This window comes from Lichenostomus cassidix, chromosome 8 (genome assembly GCF_008360975.1).
Source record: "Lichenostomus cassidix isolate B80296 chromosome 8, HeHo_3.0, whole genome shotgun sequence".
In the NCBI taxonomy this organism is placed as follows: Eukaryota; Metazoa; Chordata; class Aves; order Passeriformes; family Meliphagidae; genus Lichenostomus; species Lichenostomus cassidix.
Window position 1 is genome coordinate 14,267,729 of NC_139489.1, and position 24,817 is coordinate 14,292,545.

Below are 24,817 nucleotides of genomic sequence, written 5' to 3' on the forward strand. Positions count from 1 at the left end.
TCATTGCTAATGATGCTCCAACGTAAATGTTTTCTAATTCCTGGCCATGTCAAAGATCCTTTCTTCTTCAACATTCAAAAATCACGATAAGAAATGTTAAAATACTGGAAATTACTAAAAGTAGAGACTATTTTCTCCTAATTTGCTTGATTACTGCTATTGAGTCTTGCTACTGTATGCAAGGTTTTCAAAAACTCTCTTTGTGATGTTTTAGTGCTATCCCCTAGTTGCATCTCAGTAGATGTATATCCAAACATCTTTTACTAAACAGCCTTTTTTTTGAACGACTTCCTAAAAATTCATCCCCAGCTTGCTTTACGACGGTCTATCCGAAAACTATTTTTCGTGAAGACAGGGTTTCACTCACAAAACTCAGGACACAATAAGGGAGCGGGGGCGGGACTTTTTCTCCCAGAGAGTGCCAGCCCCCGGGACAGGCCGGGCCGCTGCCTGGGACCGGCGGGATGACCCGCGCGGGGCGCGGCCGATGTGCCCGGGGGTTCACCCCGGCCCGCCCGAGGGCACTCTGCCCGTGCCGCCCACTCCGCTAGCGAGTCTTTAGGGCAAAGGCCCCCGGCTCCCTTGCCCGGGGCTGGCGGGCGGGCTGACCCGCCCCGAAGCAGCCGCAGTGGCAGCCTCGGGGCCGCCGATAACGCCCGGGACCGTCCAAGACTCCGCCGGGCCTCCAGGGCCAACGCTCTGCGCTCGTCCCACCCGCCATCCCCTCACGCCAGCGCAGGGCGGGCCGGAGCCGGGCCGGGGCGGAGCGCGGCCGGGGAGGAAGGCGGCCGGGGCGGAGCGGGGCCAGGGCAGAGCGGGGCCGGGGCGGGGCGGCCGCCGGCGCCGCTCCCCCGGCCGATCCGGGCCCTGGGCTGACGCCGCGGCCCCGCCAATCCGCTGCGGCCGGGCCGGGCCCGGCACCGCCCCCGGCGGCTCCCACAGGGACGGGCCGGAGCGGCCGCCGCCGCCGCGGGTGCCCGGGCTGAGTCAGCGCCCCCGCCCAAGATGAACATCATGGATTTCAATGTGAAGAAGCTGGCGGCTGACGCGGGCACCTTCCTGAGCCGTGCCGTGCAGGTACGGGCCTTCCGCCCCTGCCGGGGCCTCGCCGGGACGGTGCTCTGCCGGGGCGCTCCCAGCCGGGGACGCGTCAGCCGGGGCCGAGGCCGCGGGTGGCTCCGTTGGGCCGCCGCCGCTGGGCCCGCCGCGGGGCGCTGGGCTCCGCCTCGGGGGCCGGGAGGGGCCGGGCCCGCCGTGGGCTCCCAGCGCGAAGGGAGCGCCAGGCTCGCCTGCGCCGGCGAGGCCGGAGCGCTGGCCGGGCCGGGCGGCGATGGGCTGCTGCGAGCTGTCCCTTCGGCCCGGGCTGGGCGGGCCCGGCGGTTCGCCAGGCTGGCTGCACAAGGGCAGCCTCGGGGGGCTGGCGGGGGTGATGCAGCCCAAGGTCAGACAGGCAGAGAGGGGAGAAGGTGCCAGCACTGGGGGGACGAGGTGCGCAGACATCAGCTGCCGGGAGAGACTGCCGGACTTTGTGCATGCAAAGGACAAAGGTGTGTCTCTCCTCAAATAAGCGGCTGGATTTTACTGGCTGCTAGAAATGTATCCATGTCGCCGCCTGATCGGTAAAAGTCGAGCTGTGATGTGACACATGAAAGTCCGGTATGTGTCTGCTTCAGCTTTTTGGTTTGCTCCACCTTTGGTATCGTTTTTAAGCTTGTTTGATAGCCCATTGTTTCCCATTCGGTCTTCCCCTTTCTTCGCAGTAAGGACACTAGAACTGTCTTTTGTTCCTTAGTGCTTGTCTTGCGCTGTAATCCCCTTTCTTTATATAATCAAACTTGAACAGATTTCCTGTATGGAGATGGGCATCCCAGCAGTATACAGTAATCCACTTTGGTTTCTTACGAGTTCTCGCTGGGTCACAGTCCAGTTTGGAACGTGATTAGCGTTGTTATCTGGTCTGATCAGTCTGATGTGTTGCCCTAAAACTCAATATTCATGCAGAAGCAATGATCAGCAGCACAGCAGAGCTCTGAAAATGCAAACTCGTCAAAAAACATTGTTGTTCATATTTAAATTACCTAAAAGCAGTCATTGTGGCTTCTCTTTGTGGTGGAGGTATTTCCATGCTTCCCCCACTACTCCTGGCTGCTTCCAGGTCTACCTGCTTCCCAGATCGACTCTGCCTTTCCAGCCTCCACTTTCTCTTTTCTTGTTGGACAAGGGAAAAAAAGGAGGTGCAGTTTCACCCTTCATTGTAAGATCTTGTGATGTGACCTTGTGATTTCATGTAAGTGTATATGTGAAATCTTAACATTGTGGTCTTCACTAAGCAGTCTTCACACTGCTGAGAAGATTTATGGAAATATTAATAGGAAATACTAATAATTTTATTTAGAAATACTCTTGTCTGTAATTAGTAAAAAATAATTCCAGAACTATTTTTACTGTATTGAAATGAATCTGTACCAAGTTTTTGAGAACACCTGGCGTAGATTTAAAAGCCTTTTACATGGTAGTAGTAGTAATACATCTATGAATAAATTCCCTTCTTCCCTATACGGCAGCTGAACTTTCTCATGAATGCAGTTGTTTTTATGTAGAACTGCAAATGCCAGAAGCATTTATCAAGGTGTGCATGCTATCAAAGTCGGTTTTAATCTCCCTGCAATGGAAAGTAAAACAAACTTGGACAATGCAATTTACATCTATTGTATTCTTGTTTCTTACTAACCACCAAAAAACTTGTTAAGAATGAAGCTGGGCAGTCAGAATGCTTCCAGTCCTGTTATGTTCCTAATTGGTAAATTTGTTAGGGACTTAATCATAAGCCAGATTCTCCTGGAAATGCCTGAATTTGAACAACGGGCTGTCAAGGGATGAGATCATCATTGTTATGAGGAACTGCTGCTCTGAAGAGAGGCAGGCAAAGCCCTCACTTCCGGCTTTGCTTGCTTCCCTCATGTGAAACGTGTTGCTTCTCCCTGTCTGGGATTGAGGAATAAACTGCTTGTGGCAGTAAGACTTGGCATGAATTTTGTATCTTGTGAAATGAATTGTCTGATGGATTTATTTAGCTGAATGAAGTTATATTGTACTTCATGGTCACTGAAATCACAGCTTGGATGAGAACAGCAGAGGTCATATTACTGTTTCTGTAATGCATAACAGGATCAGTTATCTCAGTTATATCTAAACAGTTTATCAAACATTGGTTTGTCCTATTCTAAAAAGCAAAACACCCCCCACTCCCAAAAAGCAAAACACCCCCCACTCCCAAAGATACATATTTCATAACTTCCCAAGAAAGTTTGTTTTAGCATTTAATCCTTGTCATTAGAAGCTTTCTTTAATGTGTAATTATAATTTAAATCTTCTTACTGAATTTTAAGCTCTCTATTTTTGTCCTGTTTCCCCTGGACAGGACTTTTTTTTTTTTTTTTTTTGCAATATATTCAAGGTAGCTGCAATGGGAATCTGTTTTGTTCTCAGGTTTTACACTGGAAGAATTGACAAACAATTACAAAATATACAAGACTGAAGTAATCTTTTAGTTTTTGTTATTACCTCTGGACTTTCTTTCATTTTGGTTCATGTTTTAAAGCACACTGTACAAAATTGGTCAAAATGCTTCATGTGAGAATTCTCAGTACCAAGTTGAGCAGAGGATTTTTTCATAATGTTATAAACAACCTTTCTCATCTTTTGTCTGACTGACATCTTCCTGCCCCTTTTTTTAACCTGATAGTATGGATTTGTTGGTGAGCTCAATAACTTTCAAATTTTTCCTTAGATTTTTATTGATGACTGGCTAATGGTTATATCTTTTAAAGCATCATCTTCAACCTAATACACGTGACTGTTTTAAATTTGTCCTGGAAAACTATTTCTATGAATTCTATGAACAATTTTTAACCTGACTAACTTGCAGTTCACAGAAGAAAAGCTTGGTCAAGCAGAGAAGACTGAACTGGATGCTCATCTGGAGAACCTTCTCAGCAAAGCAGAATGCACTAAATTGTGGACAGAAAAAATAATGAAGCAAACAGAAGTCTTATTGCAGCCAAATCCAAGTAAGGAGTCCTGGTTTTTGTTTTCAACTTTTGAACTAATAGATATGCCGGTGTAACTATTTACTGCAATAGTTATTGCATAAGTTATGACTACAGAAAGCACATTTTGAAGAGCTGCTAAGAAGTGGAGAAACTGTAAAAACTGCTGTTACTTCCTTAACTTTTCAAATGGGGAAAACTTTAGAGAGAGCTTTATAAATTGTATAGTATTGGTTCCATACTCTGGTCAGTCTCAGGTTGATGGGTTTTTTAGCTTGTTTACTGTTTAATTGACTTTCCCACTCTTACTTCCATGTATCTTGGGTATCTGTAAGAATTTTAAAGTTCTTCATGGGGTAGATACCGTGGCTCAAGAAACTTCATTACTATTTCATTACTTAAACTCTCTGCAAAATACAATTCAGCTTGAAGCAGGCAAGGTGAACTAAAATACCTGTCTTTAACAATTCCATTACTAAAGAATTGGCGCCCTACTTAGGCAATACAAAAAAGTTTTAAATATGATTTCATCACTGTTGAGTCTTTAACAATAGTAGAAAAAAACATGGGTAGAAGAAAGTGAAGTTTTATGGTGTGTTAATTTTATTTGTTTCTGAAATTGCTGCTATGAGTAGTAATGCTGAGGAGATCAGTTTCTGAGTCATCCTACAGTTGTACCAGAGCTGGCAGCTATAGGAATTTGCTTAGTGTATAGATCTAAATTTCAAGTCAAGACCTGGTCTCTAGTCACTGGGTGAACTACTTTACTGAAAAAATCTAAATTTCCTTTAGGTTTGCTCAAATGATAAAATTATAATACTGCTTCTGCCTCTGCACTGAAACCATACATACTCTGCTTGTAATGACATACTGAGCTAGGATTTATTAGTAACAGTAAGTCATACACTCTTAGCACTTCTAATGCCAAGTAGATAAATTCTTTATAACAGTGATGTTTGAAGTATGGCTTTGGAAGTCTGTGGCATCTTTTAGTTCCATAAAAACAGTATTTCAAAAATAAACTAACTAATCCTGTGGGAAGGATGCAGTAGAACTGGCAGAATATTCTGGCTCAAATTTCTACTTTTGTCTAGGCCAGAGGAAATAGTTGTCTTTTTCATTCAATTCAGTATTTGTACTATCCATTGGACTTTTTTAGAAACACGTAAGCTTAGAATACTGAAGGCTGAGCTTCCTAACTGGAGGCTAGTGGAAGTGTATAAAGATGTTTCAGTAGGAGGATAATGTATGGCAGTATCTCAGTTCTGCTCACCACTCCATTTTCTGATGGCTAAAAATACTCAGCATTGAGCAGTGGTCTTTGTGAATGTAACTTCAGCTGTTTGGTGGCCTACTTGGGAGAAAGATCACATGTTGCAGAGAGCTGGTTTTGCTGGTTGTTAGTGGAGTGACCCTGTCTGGGGGAGAAAAAATCACTGAGTCCTGTTTTCAATTGTGCCTATAGATCAGACTCATGTAATAGTCCAATAATTGTAGGTAAATTTTCAGTTCTTTTGTGGTTTAGTAAAAAATAAATATTATGGCTTGAGTAAAGAAAACAAACAACTTTGGATTATTTTTGCTTCACTTGTTTTAGGGAATGCATTGGTTGCCATAATTGTCTGTCTTAGATTAATTTTTGTTACCTGCATGAGAGAGCAGTTATTTAATGCACCGCTGTTGAAAATTGTTTAATTAACAAGTAGTATTAAAGTGGCAGGTTCATACACTAGAAAGTTTCTTTGTGATTGTCTGTACTATTGCAGGCTGAAATTAGTTCATACTGACTGTATAAATAAAGCCAGCTAGATGGGAAATGAAAGCAGGGAAATCGGGTACTGTCTCTGAGGAGTTTGCTTTTTCAATTAACAGAGCCCCTGTTTTAGGTGTGTGAGACCTTTCCCCCTAAGAAGCTCACTGTGGGTTAGTATTATTATAGATGGGTATTAATGCTCACATACTCTTGACAAGTTTTTCTGATAATATTATTGCTCAAACTAAGAATATATCAGAATACCAAATGAAACATTTTCTAATATTTTATGATGATTTCTTTTAGAATGTTTCAAGGGAGCATGGGGCATGGGAAAGAGGATATAATTTCTTGGGCCACCAAACTTTCAGAGTATCTTAATAGGGAACTTACAGTAGTTGTTGAACTTAATTCCTATTCTGCTAATTCTAGAGAACAATTTTGATTATTTTTTCTGGAGGGGGAACAGAAGACTGGTTTTTTTAAGAAGAAGTGTTCTATTATTGCTCTTACTGTGAAGACTTCTGATCAAAATTCTGAAAAGTTGTATAACTCTGCTAATGGAAAAGTGTATTTTTTCACTTTCCCAGATCTAGGAAACACTTGAACATGGCATGGCAAACATGGAATACGGTCAGTTTCCAAGAACAGGATTTTCAGCTTAATATTATTCACTTAATGTTGAGTTTAATGGCTGGATTTTGAAATTCTTTTTTGTGTTCCTTTTTTCTTGTTTGTTTCTCTTTCTAACTTGTGCTTTGAATGACAGTAATTATTTCAATTAAACATTTTTTTAGATGCCAGAATAGAAGAATTTGTCTATGAGAAGCTGGACCGCAAAGCACCAAGTCGCATGAATAATCCAGAGTTACTAGGCCAGTATATGATTGATGCTGGGAATGAATTTGGCCCAGGAACGGCCTATGGTAAGAAGTAAAAAAAAAAAAAAAAAAAAAAATCACAGATTTTGCCTTGTTAACAAGATGCCTTGTTAACAATATAAAATTATATTTCTTGTCTTCCTCTAGATAAAACAGTTTAATGACATTTGTATCAGTTTGAGTTGACTTGCTGTATAACTTTGAGCATTAGGAGATCAATGATGAGATTTCTATCCAAATCTAGAAACAGAACATGTGGTTGGAATGGTATCCGTCTTTGTGGATGTATAATTTTCTTACCAGAATAACTAATTTTGGAATTCAGTTTCCGTGTTCAAGGAACACGTTTGCACATCTGAGAGTATTTATTGATTTTATTTATTGTTTGGAGTGAAAATGTTACCTGAAATTAAATTCTATAGTAAGAAACCTCTCTAATGTACAGTATTCCTGCTTTTCTTAATATATAATATTTTGATAAGCATGAGAGTGTGGAACACAGTCTAAATTTTATACCTTCTCTAGTAAAGTTATGACAGGATGGTTGGGGGTACTATCTTTAGTATTTTTACCCTAGTGTTAGTTAAAAAGCCTAAATTCTGATGTTCTCTACAACTGTTAAAGTTGCTGATAACTTCAGCTGTTAATTTAACTTAGACTACTGAAAAATATAGCTGTCTGTATATGGTATAGTGTACAAAGTCTGATAGTTCCCTCTCTCCAGTTCTTTCTTCAAAATTACAGTGGGAGAGACAACTTCTGTTCTGTGAATGAGTTCCTTGTATCAGTAAATAATGACGTTCCTTTCCAAAAAAGGAATCCAATTAAATAAAAGTAAATGTTTATAGAATTCTTATGGATACAAAGTCAATAATAGCAGGCTTTGTTCTTCTTACTTCCACATGATTTTATGTATCTGTTGCTTTCCTTCTGAGCATCACCCTCAAGTCTTGCTTTTTAACATCAAACAGAGTTGCACTTACAGGCATACTGTCCCTTAAGTTGCAGAATTTTTTTAATTCAGGCAAATAACATAAACTATTAGCATAAAGATAGATACACTGTTAGGGTTTCATGCACTGTCATAAAATGTTAGTTCTCTGAACACTTAGTGTCCTTTCTGACTAAGCTGTGTCAACCTGTTGACATTCCATTTGACACACTAACTTCAGTTTCAATACCTAGGTTGCAACCAAATTTCAAAGTATTGTTTGATTAATGTGCAAATGCCTATTTAGAAGTTTGAGTAGATGGGGAAGAGGAAAAGCACATTATTTTCTAGTATGTAAATAAGCTTTTTCCTTGCTACCAACTGCTCCTGTGATAGTGTAAAAACGTTGTATGAGGAGAGGAAGTTGTTGGATTAAAATAAGTAGGTATGATATCCAGTTCTGAAATACGTGTTCAGCATGGAGTTGTCATAGTACCATTTCTACATTGTGGCCTCACTGAAATCTTGCCTTGACCTGTGATCATGATAAAAATGGTTTGGCTTGGTGTTTGCATGGTTGTTTATTTCGGTGTGGTTTTTGTTTGTTTTTATGTTGGGGCTTTTTGGTGTTTTATTTTGAGGGGTTTGGAGTGTTTTTTGGTGGGGAAAAGGGGGTTATTTTTGTTTTTTGTTTTTTAGTTGGTTTGGTTTGTTTTGGGGTTTTTTTTGCACATTTTTTTTTCTTTTGAAGGCCCTTCTCATGGCATTGGATTGTCTTTCAAACTGCTGGCCTAAACTTTCTTAACTAGCAACCTGTTTTGTTAACCTCCTGCCTGAACCATATGATTAACATATATTTTCCTTTGCAGGAAATGCACTCATTAAATGTGGAGAAACACAAAAGCGAATTGGGACTGCAGACAGAGAACTGATTCAAACTTCTGCCATAAACTTTCTCACTCCCCTAAGAAACTTTATTGAAGGCGACTACAAAACTATTACTGTAAGTTTAATTGTACATTCTTCAGTATTTAACACCAATTGTAACTGTCAGTCTTCAAAATGTAAATGGTGCATTATTACTTTCCTCAAGGTAATATAGAAAAATTCAAGTTAAATTTGTGCCTTTGGTGTATTTGCTGTTCTTCTGCTGAGGTAAAAACAAAATAATAATGAAAACATTTTTTAACTATTGTTCTATTAAAAGTATGCATACTGAGTATAAGCTGTATAAGAATAATTAGGATCTAACTTTGCCTCTCTCTTTAACTGGAGAATGTCTTTTTATATGATACTTCATTGAAAACATTTCCAAGTATGTCTTTTACTTGTGAGTATGTGTATACTTGTGAGTATGTGTACCTATTTTCACAAAGTAACCTAACTCACTTTCAGAAAGAACGTAAACTGTTACAAAATAAAAGACTGGATTTGGATGCTGCAAAAACCAGACTGAAGAAGGCAAAAGTTGCAGAAGCTCGAGCTGCAGTAAGTAGAGGATTTTGTTTTGTCCATAACTTTCAGATTTACTGATACATATTTATCAGTTTGACTGCTTGGTTATGTTTCCAGTCCTAGCCTCTTACCTTGGTTGTTTTTCTAGATACTTTTGTAAGAAATGCCTTAGTGGAGCACAAGGAAATGGAAGTGAGTTACTGAGCAAGGTGTTAGTCTTCTACTTTTAAATATTCCATCAAACTGAACTTACTTATTCTCTTCTTGCTCTATACTAGATGAGGCTATACTGCCAAAAATTACTTGCTACAACCTGCCAGTGTGGGTATAAATACAAATATTTGAATCTCTGCAAATGTTGAAGCATATGTATAATGGCTTTCAACTGATGAACCTATGTAAACTTCTCTATGTCAACAATATTTGTGGTTTCTCTTTAAGTATTGCTTACTATTTCACACTACCAAACAGAGGTGAGACTCTTTAATTCATAATATACAATATATAATATGCATATATATATTGTACTTAAGTTTTAGTTCCATCACCAGTGCAATCATCCAGAGCTTGGTGCCAATTGCTGCTGCTACTACTTGATCCTAAGTATTCATACAGCAAATATGCAGTTTTATGCACAAATAATTTAGTGCTGGAAGAGCATGAAATTCTAAACCTCTTCACTATTTTGCCTATACTTTAATTTTAATTACATTTTGACAATAATGTGCATGTTTAAGAAGTATCAGATTGTAGAATTCCAGCAGAAATAACAAAATTGCAGCTCTATTTTATCCTCTGCAATACAGAAGTGAGAACTAACCAGGATGTAGGTGTGATGCAAATGGGTCATATTCTGGAAGGAATATGATATAAAGGAAGAAGCCTAACAGGGCTGGACTGATAGGTTAGTGAAGTATATTGAGTTATGATGCAAATTTTTATGTTTTACTATTTTCTTTGATAGGATGAAGTGATAAATTATATCTACATGTGCTTACATATTTTTATAACTGAGTAAAATAATATTTGAAAATTACTTGTCCCATGCTTACTACACAACTGAAACAGCTTAGATCAGTGTTTAAAATCAAAATCAACACTATTTTATTTATCTATATTCACTTCACAGTCTTGGTTAGCTTAAATTTGTAGTGCTTTGTGCTGATAATACCTGCTATATTCACAGTGTTGTAACTTGCTTTTGTCTTTTATCTATACATTTAAGCAACTAAACATCTCTCAGCCTGAAGAGAATAACATTATGGTAAATGTCTCTTACATGCTCAACTTGCTGCATGTAAAATGGCTAAAGGTTTGTTGGCCTCCTGTGTTCATTCATTTTCCTGCCAAATGTTTCCTCTTGCTATCCAGATCATTTTGGTCTTGTTTCAGATGTTTTCCATTCTAAAATAGATTGGTATAATGCACTAAATGCACTTATGTCAGTACAGCATTGGATGTTGTTTTTATCAGACTATTTCTGATAATTTGAAATATACAGTATTATATTCCTAATTTCTGTGATTTTATGAATCACAGTAAACTTAGGATACAAAGGAGTTGATTTTTCACTTCTGACATTTTTCCCAGCTGTTAGAGGGAAGGAATTATTTAGTTTTCCTATCTTTTTAATATGAGTACAAGTGAATTATGTGAAACAGCCAGGAATACATAGAACTTACTCCCTTCAAGAAATATGTTACAAATAAATGCAACTGAATAATGTCACAGAAGTTAATGCCTTAACTTAGAGTACAACATATCCTAAATTTGTTGCAGGAACTCGCTAGTGCAGCTGGTTTTAGCACTGTAGTGGTGAAAGTGGAAGAGAATGGGATTAATTAGTTATGTACAGCACAGACTGTGCTATCCAGCCTGTTCTGGTTGAAGTTTGGATCTGCACAGCATATTGGATCTCACCTCAATTTAGTGTTCAGATTCCTCAGCTGTGATCAGATAAAAAAAGGAGCGAATAAACTTGTTTGTTACAGTTTGCTCCTGCAACCTTTATACACATTTGTTCCTACTCCTGATTGTGTCATCATCTTACAGTGGCAGGGGATGAGAACCACATTGCAAGAGAAAATTGGAAGAGCAAGCTGAAGTAATTAACTTTTAGACTAAATCCCTTGCGGTTCTATGATTTTGCTGTGCTGCTTGCTACTACTTTAATACTCAATTTGAGATACCTCTGTAGCATTTTTAATTACATTTACATTTCAGCAAAAGTGCATGTGAAATAGAAAACTGTTAATGAAATTAGCAAGAGAAAGCATTCATCTGTTTCAGTGTAAAAATGAGAATAGCTTTCCATAGTTTTCCATTATTATAACACATTAAGGTAACTTAAGTTTCTCCTAAGGTAATTTAGTTTGTCTGATTCATGTCATTTTTTAAGTAGTTATGTGTTGCGGTGTAATAGCTTGTTTTAAATAGATTCTTATAATATATGAGTTCTACAAGTCACACTCTCTTCAGTATCTAACTTGTTTCATGGATGTAGTGTTATCCATATTCATTGTAGATTCATTGTATATGAAGGGCTTTGGACAACTGACTTGTAGCACTCCACAAATCCCTGTCAAGTTCTGAGGACAGGAAAGTAGTTAAAAGCCAAAGTATGATTACATACTGTAATAGAGTACCGCCAATGTCTAAGTATGGATATTTTTATTTTTTCCTCCCCCACTCTTAATGCTGCCTAGATATGGGCTGAGGAAGTGACAAAAGTAAGTAAACAATTTTAAAATTGCAGAATTCTGAAACCATAACTTGTGCTAGTTGCTGTAATAAAGGATATTACATGTTGTTGATTTCAGTCTGATACTGGCAGCCCGATGCATTACATCAGAGTGCACTGCACCCCTCCAGGGCCTTCCAAGTTTCAGTGACAAAATAATGCCTGGGGCTTGTTTTATAGTAAGCTGTTTCTGGCTGTCACTTAGTACCATATAATTCTCATGTGACAAGATACAATAGAAAGACACCTACAGGACTTCTCTTAAAATGTACTGGTATGGTACCCTGTTAAGAATGTGCTTATGTGAAAATTTTCAGAAATACTTGGGTCTAGTAATCTAAGCTGTCCTGAAAACACTGATCTTCAAGTTTTACCCAGGACATGGAACATGCCACCTTTCTCCCCAGTGTCACTGGATCTTCAGCAGCTCACATTAGGGGGTAGGCACATCTGAAAACTACACCTGCCCTGAAGGCTAGTTCATAAACTTAGTATTAGCCTTGGGATGGGGGTTGCAGCCTTCTCTGTCATGCCACCCCTTGCCATGGGACAAACTCAGAGGAGCTAATGGAATGTTAGGCAATAGCTGCTCTGGTGCCATTCCTAGGCTCACTGGCTCTGGCAAACCAGTATTGGCAACAGGCTGTGAGGGGATGTGCTAATAGTGAAGGAGAGATTTCTTAGTGGATTTCTGTAAAGGAGGGGTAATTAAAATTAAGTCAGTAAGAAGGGGAGTGCAGGGGCTTTGGAGCATGGTTTTTAAAGAGGATCTAGCTAGGCAGCTGTGGAGGGTGTAGGGAGTAGCTGGGATATGCAGCTTCAAATGACATCTTGGGAGTTGTGGGAGAAATTAAGGCTTTTGCTCTTCTGACTTTCTGGGAGTTATGGTACAAACAGGTGAGGATGAGTGTGAGTTCAGAGGAAAGGAGGCATTTAGAGTAAAATGAGGGTTAACTGTAAAAAGAGCGTTATATCAACTTTGATCCCAAAGTTTGAGAATTACTTTATTAAGTAAAATAACATTTGGAAGCAGCATACCTGTCTGTTGTTATACTTGGTACTATTTTGGGGAAAAATGGCAGGGAAGGAGTACTGCTCTAATGAAAACTAATCTTGAAGCTATTTGCTTTTCAGAGACAAGGACAAGCAATTTTAAGGATAGTGAAATTTAACAGATTGTGTCTTGGAAAGAAGAAGAAATAATACAAAGTACTTAACTACAGCTTAAAGAAGACTAAAACCTCTAGCTTTTGTAATAAATTATGTAATTCAAGGTTCCCTTTTTTATTTAGTATATAAATTGCAGAGACTATTGAGAAGAAACTACAACATTATGTACTGTAACGGAGCAGTAATCCATCCACATTTTTAAAGGAAATCTGTCCTTCTGTGTTTGAGAGTTGGAGGAGGGTATTCATAAATGTTGTCAGTTTAAACACAGGAAGCTTCCCAGCAAAGATTTCAGACCATCCAGTCATCTCTGGATCAGTTACAGGTTTTGGTTTTTTTGGGGTTTTTTTGAGTTAGAATAAAAGATGTGCATGGTGGCAATGACAAACTTCTTCAGTTTGGCTTCCTCTAACTCCATTATTTCAGAAGGAATATTAAATACTAGGCACAGCAATATATCCACTATCAGTGTTTTACTAAAAGTGAGTCTATTAAAACAATCTTACGAAGGTGATTTTATTTCATATGCTTTTATGTGTGTTGTCCCTTCACTGCAGGACTTCACAGTGTTTCTGAGAGGTCCTGTATTCCTGTGTGAAATCTGGGGAGATTGTTTACATATGAATACTTGGATTTAAAACCTGGGCTCAAATTCTGAAGTTGCAGAGCAAGTACCATTTTGAGGGATCTTCATGAGACTTATCTAGTGAGACCTTTTAACAGTCCTAAAAACACAGTACAAGTGCAGCTGGAAAGTTTAGTCTTAGGTTTTTGAGCTCCTCACTCTGTTCAGAGACAAAGGTGATCAGGCCATACACTTGTTAGATTGGAAGTCAGCTGGTTTTCACCTTTACCCCAAGGTGTAGAATAGATACACTGTCCTGCTACTGTTCACCCAGCAGTACTGAAAATAGGGGTGGGCAAAACTGATTAAACACATCATTACATAATTCAGTTCATGTAAATCTCTACAAAACCAGTACATCAGGCTTTTGTAAATACATTTCAAGGCACTCTGTAATGGCTAAATTAGTATGGGTTACCATGTAATTGGCTTTGCCTTTTCTTAAAAGTAGTTGATTTGCTAGAATGTTGTTGAAACAAATATAATTATTCCGATGTATATGTCCCCTTCTTGTAAGTTCCTGTTCTTATGTATTTACTTACTTGACAGGGAGACAGAAACACATTAGCAACTGCTGACTTCACAGCAAGAGATAACTGTTTGTCTCCAGATAAATGATTTACTTATTGTTTTGATGGGGTTTTTAAAAGAAAATTAAGATGTTGCTTTTCTTTCCCTCTTGGCTATCAGATTAGATTTTTTCATCTGTTTGTTCTTACATTTCTCTCAAAGACTGACAGATGGATTTCACTGACACTAATTCAGATTTAATCAGAAAATTCCAAGCAAAGATTCTTTCCTCAACAAACTCTGAAAACCTAATTAGTTTGGAACTTGATACAAGCACTGCTATCTCAGTTTTAAGTAAGAGCTACACAGTTCTCTCTAGCTGCTTCCTCACTGTTTAATTACTGTGTAAACCTTTCCATCTGCAGTGACTTCAGATGGAAAAACATTTCTTAGGTAACTATCATTCTTCAGTGCTCTTTTTTGAGATTCCGTGTGACTTTTCATACTGATTACCATTAGCTGAGTGCAAGAGCAGAATGTTTGCAAGCACAAATGATTGCAAATGCTTTTTAAACCAGTGTTTTACTGATACCACCTCATTAATTTTCCTGAAAATGGTTTTCCTCCTTTGTTGAGAATAGTAACTGCTGCATCTTGGACTTAATGTAGATTTTTGCTCTTGAGTTTGTTTTTAGAAACAAGGCACTAAATGAATATAAGCACTGAGGCAAGGTAATCCAGATTCCAGGCTGAGGACATTCTGTCTTGGAACAATGAATCTTAGATATTAGAGCACATATTCTGTATATGTGTGTTTAGTGTCCTTTTTTCTCCAACCCCCCCCCCCCAAAAGAAAGTACTCTAAAGTAATTTTAGCTGTGCTAGATTGAAATAATTTAAAACTACTATAACACTGATGACTTACTTAAAAATTTTGAGAACTATATGTAACAGGGAAAAAATTTGAATTATTGAAATATGAAAGTTGTATTACATAATTTTAATAGAAATTTTACTCTAATTGTAACACCAAGTGTTAGAACATTTGTTATAGTTTAGATTTATTTATTTTCAAAGACTCCTTGATCACAACCTCCAGAAACAGTTGTAGTAGTTTAGTGGCCAGTATAAGACATTAAATTATGAGACATCCTGGTAAAATGTAGCATCAAAGATTTATGTACAGCTGATTGCTGTGTGTCGCTGTTGAGCCACTAGCAGAGAAAAGGACCCGGGTTCTCAGTGTGACAAGAGAAAGAGGACTTTTTTATTTTGATTTCAGCTTATATAGACTTTTCAGAGGTCACCCAGATTGGTCAGTCAGAAACTTTCCCCCAGGCCTGATTGGCCAGGCCTCAACTGTCCAAATCTCAAGACACTGTTTTTAATAACATCCAAACTTTATCTTTGTTTATAAAACACAGAAGAAGTTCTCATGAAAAAGACCTGTGCTAGCCACAGCTGTGCAGTTACCTGGCAAAAATAACGTGAGATTTACCCTGAATTGTTTCCTCAGAGACCTGCTAAGTTGATGTGTAGGGAAAAATACATTATTCTTGGCTGCCACTGGTATGCTGACAGAATCCCTGGTGCAGACATGGTTATGCCAGTGAACACTTGCTTTGTTATTGGGAGAGGTGGGGTAATACTGCTGGCAAAGAAATGCCTTTCTTTTGCATGTGTAGTAGGTGTGTGATAATAAAGCTGCTTGTTGGGTACACAGGGCCTCAACATTTCTGAACCCAGAATGCAATTACTGTTTTTGCCCAGTAAAGATCTGCAAAGGAAAGGCACATTTCAAACACCTAAGCTTGTGATTAATGCATTTGTATGAGCATCAAATGGGACTGTTGCAGTGGGCAGGTGTAGCAGAGAGCACTGTATCAGTAGCTGACATGCATTCTTATTTTTAGTCTGAACAGGAAGTGCGAATTACTCAGAGTGAATTTGACCGTCAAGCAGAGATTACCAGACTGCTGCTGGAAGGAATCAGCAGCACACATGTGAGTACCCAAAAGGTGTTGAGGGGGAAAGTCAATATCAGGGCACTTCCTAAAAATAGCTACAGTAGACTACTTGGGAACAACTCTGTTCTATGAGGTTTCACTTCAGTGCATGAAAGCATCAAACCACAAGGATATTTTTGTATTCTAATTTAGCATCCATTGAATTTACTTTCATATTAACCATCAGAATGCAGGAGCTTTCATTTTCATTCTTTATACCCAGCTTCCCATTCATCAGATCAATTGAGTGTTGAAACCACAAAACTGTTTGCTCAAATATGTTAATTTTTGTGACATTTTATCCTGTTTACCTGATAAATCCAGGCACTATGCCTGTCTGGTGTTTATCCCCAAGTGCCAGTATTGGCATTAGGACCTGACTAGGGGCCTGCTCTTTCTAATGCACCATGGAACCCTTGTAGACTGAACACTTCTTTGCTGTGTTACAGGCACATCATCTCCGCTGTCTGAATGATTTTGTTGAAGCTCAGATGACCTATTATGCACAATGTTACCAATATATGTTGGATCTCCAGAAACAACTTGGAAGGTAGTAATAGTGTATAAACTTCAGGAAAAAGCTCAGTTTTTAATATGTGCTTATGAATGGTAGGAAAACTCACACTGATACAACAGTAGTGAACACACAAGCATGCTGGACTAAAAGGAAATATATCTGTTCTCAGGTACTTAATATGTAATTACCCAGTGCAACTACTTCCCTAAGCCTACACACAGCACTAATGCCTTTTGAGGGTTGAAGGTGAGCCCGTGGTAACTTCATTTAATGTGACAAAAAGGAATTTCTAGAGATTTATTTGTAATTACTCGGTTGTCTTATGCTTCATGCTACTAAATCTCTGTGCAATGTGGGAGAAGTTTTTATATTTCCTATAAATTCTTGTTGCCTCTTAATTCACTACAGGTCATTATCTGATTTTCAATGAAACCCTGTCCTCCACGCTTAACTGAGTTGCCAGCATAGATACTGTATAGGTAGAAATCTACATCACAGCACATATCATCCAGAGCACACACAGTGGAATAAACAAGTTTGTCTTGTTTCACTGTTTCATGGGTTTAGCATTTTTAAAATAAGAGAAGAAACTGACTTTAGTTTGTGCTCTTAATCCTTTTTGTGTGATTGGTGGGAATATAGAGAGATACAATTCATCAAGTTTCCCTGTTCTAATTCTTTACAAACCAGCCTTTCTTAGAGTTATACAGATCATGTTATTTGAGTGTATGCATTGAAGGATTGTCTGTACTTAGAAGTTTACTGTAGTGTTTGTTCTAGGTAACTGTCTCCGAGGTATCTCTGTTTATGTTTTCCATGACAAGGAAGTAAAAACAAAAGTGTTCTTGAGTCTTATCCTTTTCCTGTCTTGCAACTTCCTGTGGCATTTGATTTCCTTAGTTTGTTTGAATGTGTAAAGACTTCTTTTAGTCTTGAAAAAGGCTTTAAACTACTAAACTGTAGTTTAAAGTGTTTAAAACTTAGATCTAAAAAAAAGCTACATCTTTTAAGTTACATCCCAATCTAATGCATTCCAAATATTCAACTATAAAATGTGTGTTAGCACATAAATACAAGTTGTAGAATTGAAAGCCTGAAAACAAACATTTACGGTACTAAGGAAAAGCAACTCTTAAATTAGAAATTAAGTGACATATATTTACACAGCAATTTTGAGAGGATATTTTTAAAATGTGTACTCTTATCCTAGTGCAGTTACCAAACAGGAAGTCTTAAGCATTGTAGCCTTATTCTAAGAAATATGCTCCTCTCTAAATTCTGCTTTAGGATGTATAGCTTGTCCCAGAACAGCTGTCTTTGTTTAAAATCTGTGTAAACTGGTACCAGGTATAAAAAAAGTGTATTTGAAGAAAATAGTGCCTTTAGGAAAATAGGAGGTGTCTTTATGTGGTTGTGATCTGATTAGTATTTTTAATAAAATTATTATGACTGTTAGAAGGGCAAAAGCATGGAAGCTTTGTAAAATTCTAAATGCCTTGAACAGTGAAATGAAGTTTCTCTGCCTATGTGGGTTAAAATAGTTATGGTATTAAATCTTGGGTGTGTCTTTCCTTCCCTGTGCAAGAAAGCCCCACTGAACTATAACAGAGCCCTGGGACCGTGTCTCAAGCTGTGCTCCTTGTTTTGGAACAGTGCCTTCATTTATAGGGATGTGGTGTGTAGCACTTGCATTAAATAAACAGATTGGTAGGGTTTGTGTTCGGTGCTCCCTATGTTATGCAGGCAGATACAGACCAAATAAACAACTTAAGCAGCTCAGCTAGAGTTTGGTTGTGTCTGCCAGTGCTGTGTTGGTTAACACATAGTGCTGAGTTACACGTGTTCTTTTCACACATAAAAGATTGGTGTGCAATATTCTCATATGAAAGCCAAGAACTGTGAAGGACTTAGTTTTGTTTTGAGGTTGTTGATGGAGCTGAGGTGTTCAGCCTCTAAGTGAGATTAGTTTGTTACTTGAAACAGAAACCTGGTTCGCAGAGGAGATGGATATTTTTACCTGGGTCAGAATCTAGGGCATAAATGCTGTCCTGGTTCACATTGAGACTATTCAAGTTCAAAGCTGAGCACTGATCTTCCTGATCAGTGTGCAGAGACACTGTGCAGAGTGTACAGAGACAGCTGTAAGGAAGGTGGGGGAAAACTTGTACTCAGCTCTCTTTATATAAATAGACATGTTTTTATGGATGTTTCTCTTCAAGGCAGCACCAGCTGCTTATCTCTGTACTGCCTTACCCTCCTGTGGGGCTGCATTGATTCTTTAAATCAAATCTCCCTTTTTTCTTATTTTCAGTTCCTCAGAATGAACTAAACAAATCTATTTCAAATGCTCTGGTACTCTGGCTGCTTTTTTTCTTCCTGATAACTGGTTTTGCTCTGAAGTCTCTCAGCTTCCCTGACAGGCAAATGTAAGATTTGGCATAATTATTTTTTCAGATTATCCATTACTAGTATCCTACTCTACAAGCTGTGAAACTCCTGTTACTCAAGGTAAAAAAAAAAGCCCAAACCAAGCAACCTCTGTATAGCTGAAGCCTTCCAGTAAAATGCCTACATAAGGCTTTGCAAAAAAAGTGAGACTTAATGTCCCACTGATGGACAGAGAGATTGTAAAGCTTTGGCTTTCTGTTCCACTGACTGTACAAACCAGTGACCCTTTGGACTGAGCAGAATGACTTACAAGTAATTAGTGTGTTAACTGAGAACAGGTTTAGCTGTATATTAAACAGTCATTTAGCAATGTTGAGAAACAGCTGATTGTCATTTAAAATTAAATCAGTCTGGTTGAACGCCAACTAATCAAGTAATAAATACATCATGAGGCACAGCTGAGTTTTACCTACAGAAATGTGGGGTCTGGTTTTGGCTGTCTTTGTTCTGCTTGTTTGATTTGTTCAGGGAACATGGTGAACTAATTTGAAAAACTAATCTAGCAAATGAAAAAAAAATTGTGGAGCTGGAGCCTCTTCTTAGGGAGTTGAACCAGCTCTTTATGATCAAGTGGGGTCAAGGTAAGCCAAAGGGGGAAGTGGGACTTCCTCCCTTGCATGGTAGTAAGCTGTTAACTAAATTCAGAACAGTCTCCTGAAAGTCTTTGCTATGTTTACATGCAATTCAGCCTGACTGTCGGCTAGTGCTGTCCTTTTCATTGCACTGCTGCTTTTTCCCTTCAGTCAGATACAACTGTGTGACTGCAGGGTAAACATGTTTAAAAAGCTGGTCTCATGGAAAGTAAGCATATCTTCCTGATTTTTTTATTAGATCAGATTGTTGAATCAAAAGCAGCAGATTGCTAGGTCTGACTCAAATGACAGAGCATGAACATTTGTGCAAACAAAGGGTACAGGAGTGGATCCACCTGTTTGGTGGCACTGTGCGTTTACCAGGTTAAGTATAGTGTGAACCTCTAACCTGTGTGCAGGACTGCTGCAGCTCTTACAGATTTGAGCTGCATTTATTCCACTATTTATTCCACATGAGCCAAAAATTAGTTTAGTTTTCACCTACATCAGCTCCCTTAAAACAGCTCCTCTTATGATAGTATGAGCACCAGTAATGTTGCAGACATGGTTATGGGAATATCTTGGTCTGGATTTACATGGGTGAACTACACCTTTAGAAAGAATGTAACTGGAGAGCAGAGGTGGGAAGGGATGAGATGAGACTGTTTTCTAGTGAGTTCATATGGAAGGTATGTATAGATTTTCCTTACTTCAAAAGAGAAGGCAAACAAAAGGAGTGGGGAGGTAGTATGTCCATGTCCCACATGTTAATGAAAAAACATCAGAGTGGAAGGACTGATGAGAGAATGTGGGAATGGACTTGTCAAAAGAGTGGAAGGAAATGCAGCTACAGTTGCATGTCATCATGACTCGGTTTAACTCCTAGTTGCTGATGCATTTTTACTGCATCAGCACTTTTTAAAACCATCATTGATCTGTTCTTTGGGTAGAATCCAGATGAGTGTTACAACAAAGTAAGGCAGCAAAGGGACAAGAAATTGCTACATCAGCTTCTTAATAAATAAGTTTAGTCTGCCATGGAACTGCGTCCTAGGATGTAGGGCAGAGTGACATCAGACAGTCTCAGAGCTCATCGTTGCTGTTTCATTCTTCCTACTCCACTGCCCCAAAAGCTCTTGCTGCTTTGCTCTCCTTTCTGCTCCTTCCAATTTTCAGTCATGTTGTTCTGTGCTTTCCCTTGTATCTGTTCTGTCACTCATAACAGTTTTGTGTGATTGAGCTCATTAACCAAGTAGGAGATTATATACTTTTTTCCCTCTTTTTCAGTCAGGTTAATGAGTTTAATTGACTTCATGGGAGGGTCTGGCAAGCACTACAGCTGGCACTGAGCAAGTAGCAGCTTGACCTAGAAATGAGGAGCTTAAGTTGATATAAGTTCATTTTTAGTGTAAAAAATATTTTTGTTTTGTAGTATGAAGTTAGCTGAATCAATGAACTGATTTAGATTACAAAAATAGTTGTGTGATTTTTCTTGCTTTCAGAGGGAGGCTGTGTTTTTAAGTTGCATTATATTTCCCTGATCTGGTTTGTCAGCACAATCTTTTGTGTAACCACATAATTGAGGAATGAGCAGGAGGAGGTGGAGGCTACTTTTCCTGGCAGAGCTGTCAAAAGAAATGTTTATCAAAATACAGTCTGAATTAAGTTTGACCAACGGTGCTTTCTTGGTTCTGCCTTTTCTTAAGAGGCAAATTCCAAGGGTTTTTTAAGGTGGCAGTATTTCTTTTAAATTATATTGATTTGATTTATGCTACTTATCAGGAACAAGTATATTTATGTTATAAAACTCTCAGTGCTGTTCTGTTACTGCTATCTGCTGCTGTTTATTGCTGATAAAAATAAGAATGCTAATTTAGGCATGGGAGCATGTATAATGTCCTGTGTAAAATAGATTCACTCAGAAGTCTTTTTTTTTCTCTCGCAGCTTTCCATCTACTTTCCTCTCTAACAACAATCAGTCTTCCACAACTCCTGTGCAGAGTGTTTCTACTCCCTCAGTCTTAGCCTCAGCCTCTGCTTCATTGCCTTCAGTAAGCAATTCAATTGTTACTTCAGGCTTCAGTGAACTGAAGTCATCAAGTGGCAGCAGGAAAGCAAGAGTTCTCTATGATTATGATGCTGCAAACAGCAGTGAATTATCACTACTTGCAGATGAGGTAAGAGTTTTCTATGTACTTTGATTATTTGAAAGTAAAATGGGAGTGCTTGTGAGTAGCCAGTTAATATGTGCTACATCTAAAAGTCTGTGTAGTTGATTATTTTCAAATTAGATTTCAGTAATATCCTTGGAGCATTGTCCTATACCTATGTATCCTAATATTCTACAGAGGGAGTCAACGTTTGTTGCACCATCTTAGCTTGCAAGAACATCTGCTAGACAGCCAAGATACAGTTCTGCTGTCTACTTTTCACCACACCTTTTACACTATTATCAATATGATTCGTTTTTCCTATGTTGAATATTGCAATTTGGGAAGAATATGAAAAGACAACTATTTCTTGCTTTCATGGTGAAGGTTGTGCTGTGTTTATTCCTGTTCCAGTTCAGTTGCAGTTATAAGTCAGAGAGTCTAGACAAAGCAGATGGAGATAGATGTTGAAGCACAGTGCTGGAACAGAGTTCTACCTGGTAATGTGACTGTAGCTTAATGCTGAAAAAGAAATTTTGAAAAAAAAATCTGAATTTTGGGGTTTTTAAATGTGCATTACTTCAATATTTCTATTTGACTCTTTTCTTATCTAAAGAGTGACTTAGAAGCTGTGGGCTTAGATTTTCTGTGAAGATGTAGCACATCAACACCATCTGTCTTTCTATTGTGCAAGCTAAAGAAGTTTCTTTTAGATTGCCTGTTAAAGCTGATGGTAGATACACAAGATTTAAACATAAAATATAATAGAAAAGAAACAGTAATGGATAGAATTTCAGTGGAAAAAAAGATACTTTAAAATATGCTACTGTGTCTATTCTTTTCCATGGACCAGTGAAATAATTTTTATGAGGATTAGATTATGTTTCATGGATGCTCTTATGAAATGCTCTGTTTAACCTTAATCTCAATTCTAAGATATTGGAAATCACGTGAAGGTAGGCTGTAACTCTCTTCCCTGCAAACAGAGTTTATGATAATGTGTTTCTCTTTTTTTAGGTGATAACAGTGTACAGTATCCCTGGCATGGATTCAGACTGGCTGATGGGTGAAAGGGGAAATCAGAAAGGCAAAGTGCCTATTACTTATTTAGAACTGCTAAACTAAATGGTTGGCCTGAATAGAGACTGTCAATTATGGCAACACCATATTTATATACAATTAACGTTATGTAAGCAGGTTTATGTGTCTTCCATGTCATTGTCTTGAGGGACAAATACCAGCCATTAAAAACTGGCTTTTCTGCCAGCATGGTTGCACGGTCAATACTCTATTCAAACTTAATGTGTTTTAAGCTTTTACTTCATGTGCCAAGAACGTTTCCTACAGATTTGTTTCTACTGAAGTTTTCACTAATACAAGCTTCTACTTTTGAGTAATCTAGATTGAAAGCAGGAGGTACTGTTTTCTACTGAAATTTTCATTAATGGCAAAGCTTTTCTTCACATAAAATAAACTTATTGTGAACTGATGCAGGTGTAGTGCATGTTATTTGAATAACCAAAACATAAACCATGAAACATAAAATGTGGGTCTGTCACCAACACTTGTGGAGCTCAGATGTGCTGAGGCACACATGGCTTCTGAGGAGTGTCTCCTGCATTTAGTCACCTCTGAAAACTTAAGGCAAGTTCTCAGTATGCTGAAATTTTACACTGCACCTAGGTGCATTGATGCAAGCTAGAGACATACATTCTGACTTGTTTTTAACCTTGCCTTGTATTTTTTGCCTTTAAATGCTTTCCAGAAAAGAGTCTAATTCAGTTTGATTAGTAATTATAACAATTCTTTCAACTGAAAATCAGCCTTTATATTAAATTAAGCACTGCATTTTGCTAACCAAGTATGCACTGTCTCCCTACATTTAAGTAGTTCTATAGATGAGCATACATTTGTTCAGATTATAGGTTGTAATGAAATTCTGCATCCCCAATTCTTATGCAACAGTTTATTGTCATGTTCTAATTGGATTCAATTAGTGGTAGGCATTTTGCTTTGTAAGGGAATCTCCTTTCAATGTGGGAAGAAATGTTTTGAATCTAAAAATGGCTTCATCAAAGGTCGTATTATTTGTAAACAAAATAACATTTTCCTAAACACTGTAGCCTTTAGTGTTTCATAAGTAGCAGATCTTTCGGGCTGTAAAAAGATTTTAAAAGTATAGTTGAGGGGAATCATCCTTCCTTTCTTTTACTTTTAGTTTGAGTATTTTTAATTAATTGGGTTGCACTTGTAGAAGGAAACTCCATCCACTGAGAAGGAAATTCTTCTCGCACCATTAACGGAAGTCCACTTCAGCTCTCAGGGAGCACTGGTACCAATGCTTAGCTAACTGCTTCTGATCAACACCTTTGTTTGCAATGACATTTCTTTAACACATTTTTAACATTGTCATTGCAAGCATGTAGTGATGAAACTTTCAGCAATAGAAATTACTTCAGTGGTATGGATAAAACTATATTAATTTAGGTGGTATGGCGGTTTAATTAAAAAGTGATTTTCATTTTGAATTTCACTTCCAAAAATAGTCTCTTTCATTTTTACAGTGCAGAGGTTACATTAAAGCAAATATATTGCATTGGTTCATCAATTGCAACCTTCTTGGGGTAACTGCCAAGAAAATCCTAAATTTATTCTGTCTATTAAATGCAACTATTACAGGGAACAATTATAATAATTACTGACTAATTGGAAATAACCATGAATCATTCATGATGCATTAAGTAAAATAATTATGAAGACAAAAACCTACAGGTTAGAAGCAAAAAGACTGAACCATTTAACCACTGTGATGATCTTCTGTAGTCCTCTCTAAAGTGAACTGCTATAAAATGTGTTTAAATTCAAATCAAAATTGTTCATTTGACTTAGTTTGTAGAATATTCAAGATAATTTTTTTAAGTCTCTTTGCTATACTGGCCTATTTACTTCCTATTTTAGTGCAATAAAATGTTACAGAGCAGCATTTAAAATGATGATGGAGATTTGGTGA

At 38.2% G+C, this 24,817-nt stretch overlaps 1 protein-coding gene across 5 annotated transcripts; it reads left to right on the plus strand.

The window, feature by feature from the left end:
* Window positions 1-877: 877 nt before the first annotated feature.
* On the plus strand, window positions 878-23,296 carry SH3GLB1 (SH3 domain containing GRB2 like, endophilin B1). 5 transcript variants are annotated; one of them, XM_085068001.1, is made up of 11 exons: window positions 878-1,077; window positions 3,929-4,070; window positions 6,600-6,728; window positions 8,484-8,617; window positions 9,010-9,102; window positions 10,295-10,381; window positions 11,775-11,798; window positions 16,028-16,117; window positions 16,570-16,670; window positions 21,603-21,834; window positions 22,222-22,341. In XM_085068001.1, the coding sequence occupies exons 1-11, from the start codon at window positions 1,006-1,008 to the stop codon at window positions 22,276-22,278; spliced, it is 1,161 nt and encodes a 386-aa protein (XP_084924127.1). In that variant the 5' UTR covers window positions 878-1,005; the 3' UTR covers window positions 22,279-22,341. The 5 variants fall into 5 exon arrangements, with proteins under 5 accessions (XP_084924127.1, XP_084924125.1, XP_084924126.1 ...); XM_085067999.1 differs by lacking the exon at window positions 22,222-22,341 and adding an exon at window positions 22,825-23,296 and having other exon boundaries at window positions 885-1,077; XM_085068000.1 differs by lacking the exon at window positions 22,222-22,341 and adding an exon at window positions 22,825-23,296 and having other exon boundaries at window positions 886-1,077; window positions 10,295-10,333.
* Window positions 23,297-24,817: the final 1,521 nt, after the last annotated feature.

Excerpts from the sequence above, each read along its gene's own strand:
- SH3GLB1 (XM_085067999.1), top strand. The coding sequence starts at position 1,006 with ATGAACATCATGGATTTCAATGTGAAGAAGCTGGCGGCTGACGCGGGC. Across the intron at positions 4,071-6,599 it reads CTTATTGCAGCCAAATCCAA|ATGCCAGAATAGAAGAATTT; the intron begins GTAAGGAGTCCT and ends ACATTTTTTTAG. Across the intron at positions 8,618-9,009 it reads GCGACTACAAAACTATTACT|AAAGAACGTAAACTGTTACA; the intron begins GTAAGTTTAATT and ends ACTCACTTTCAG.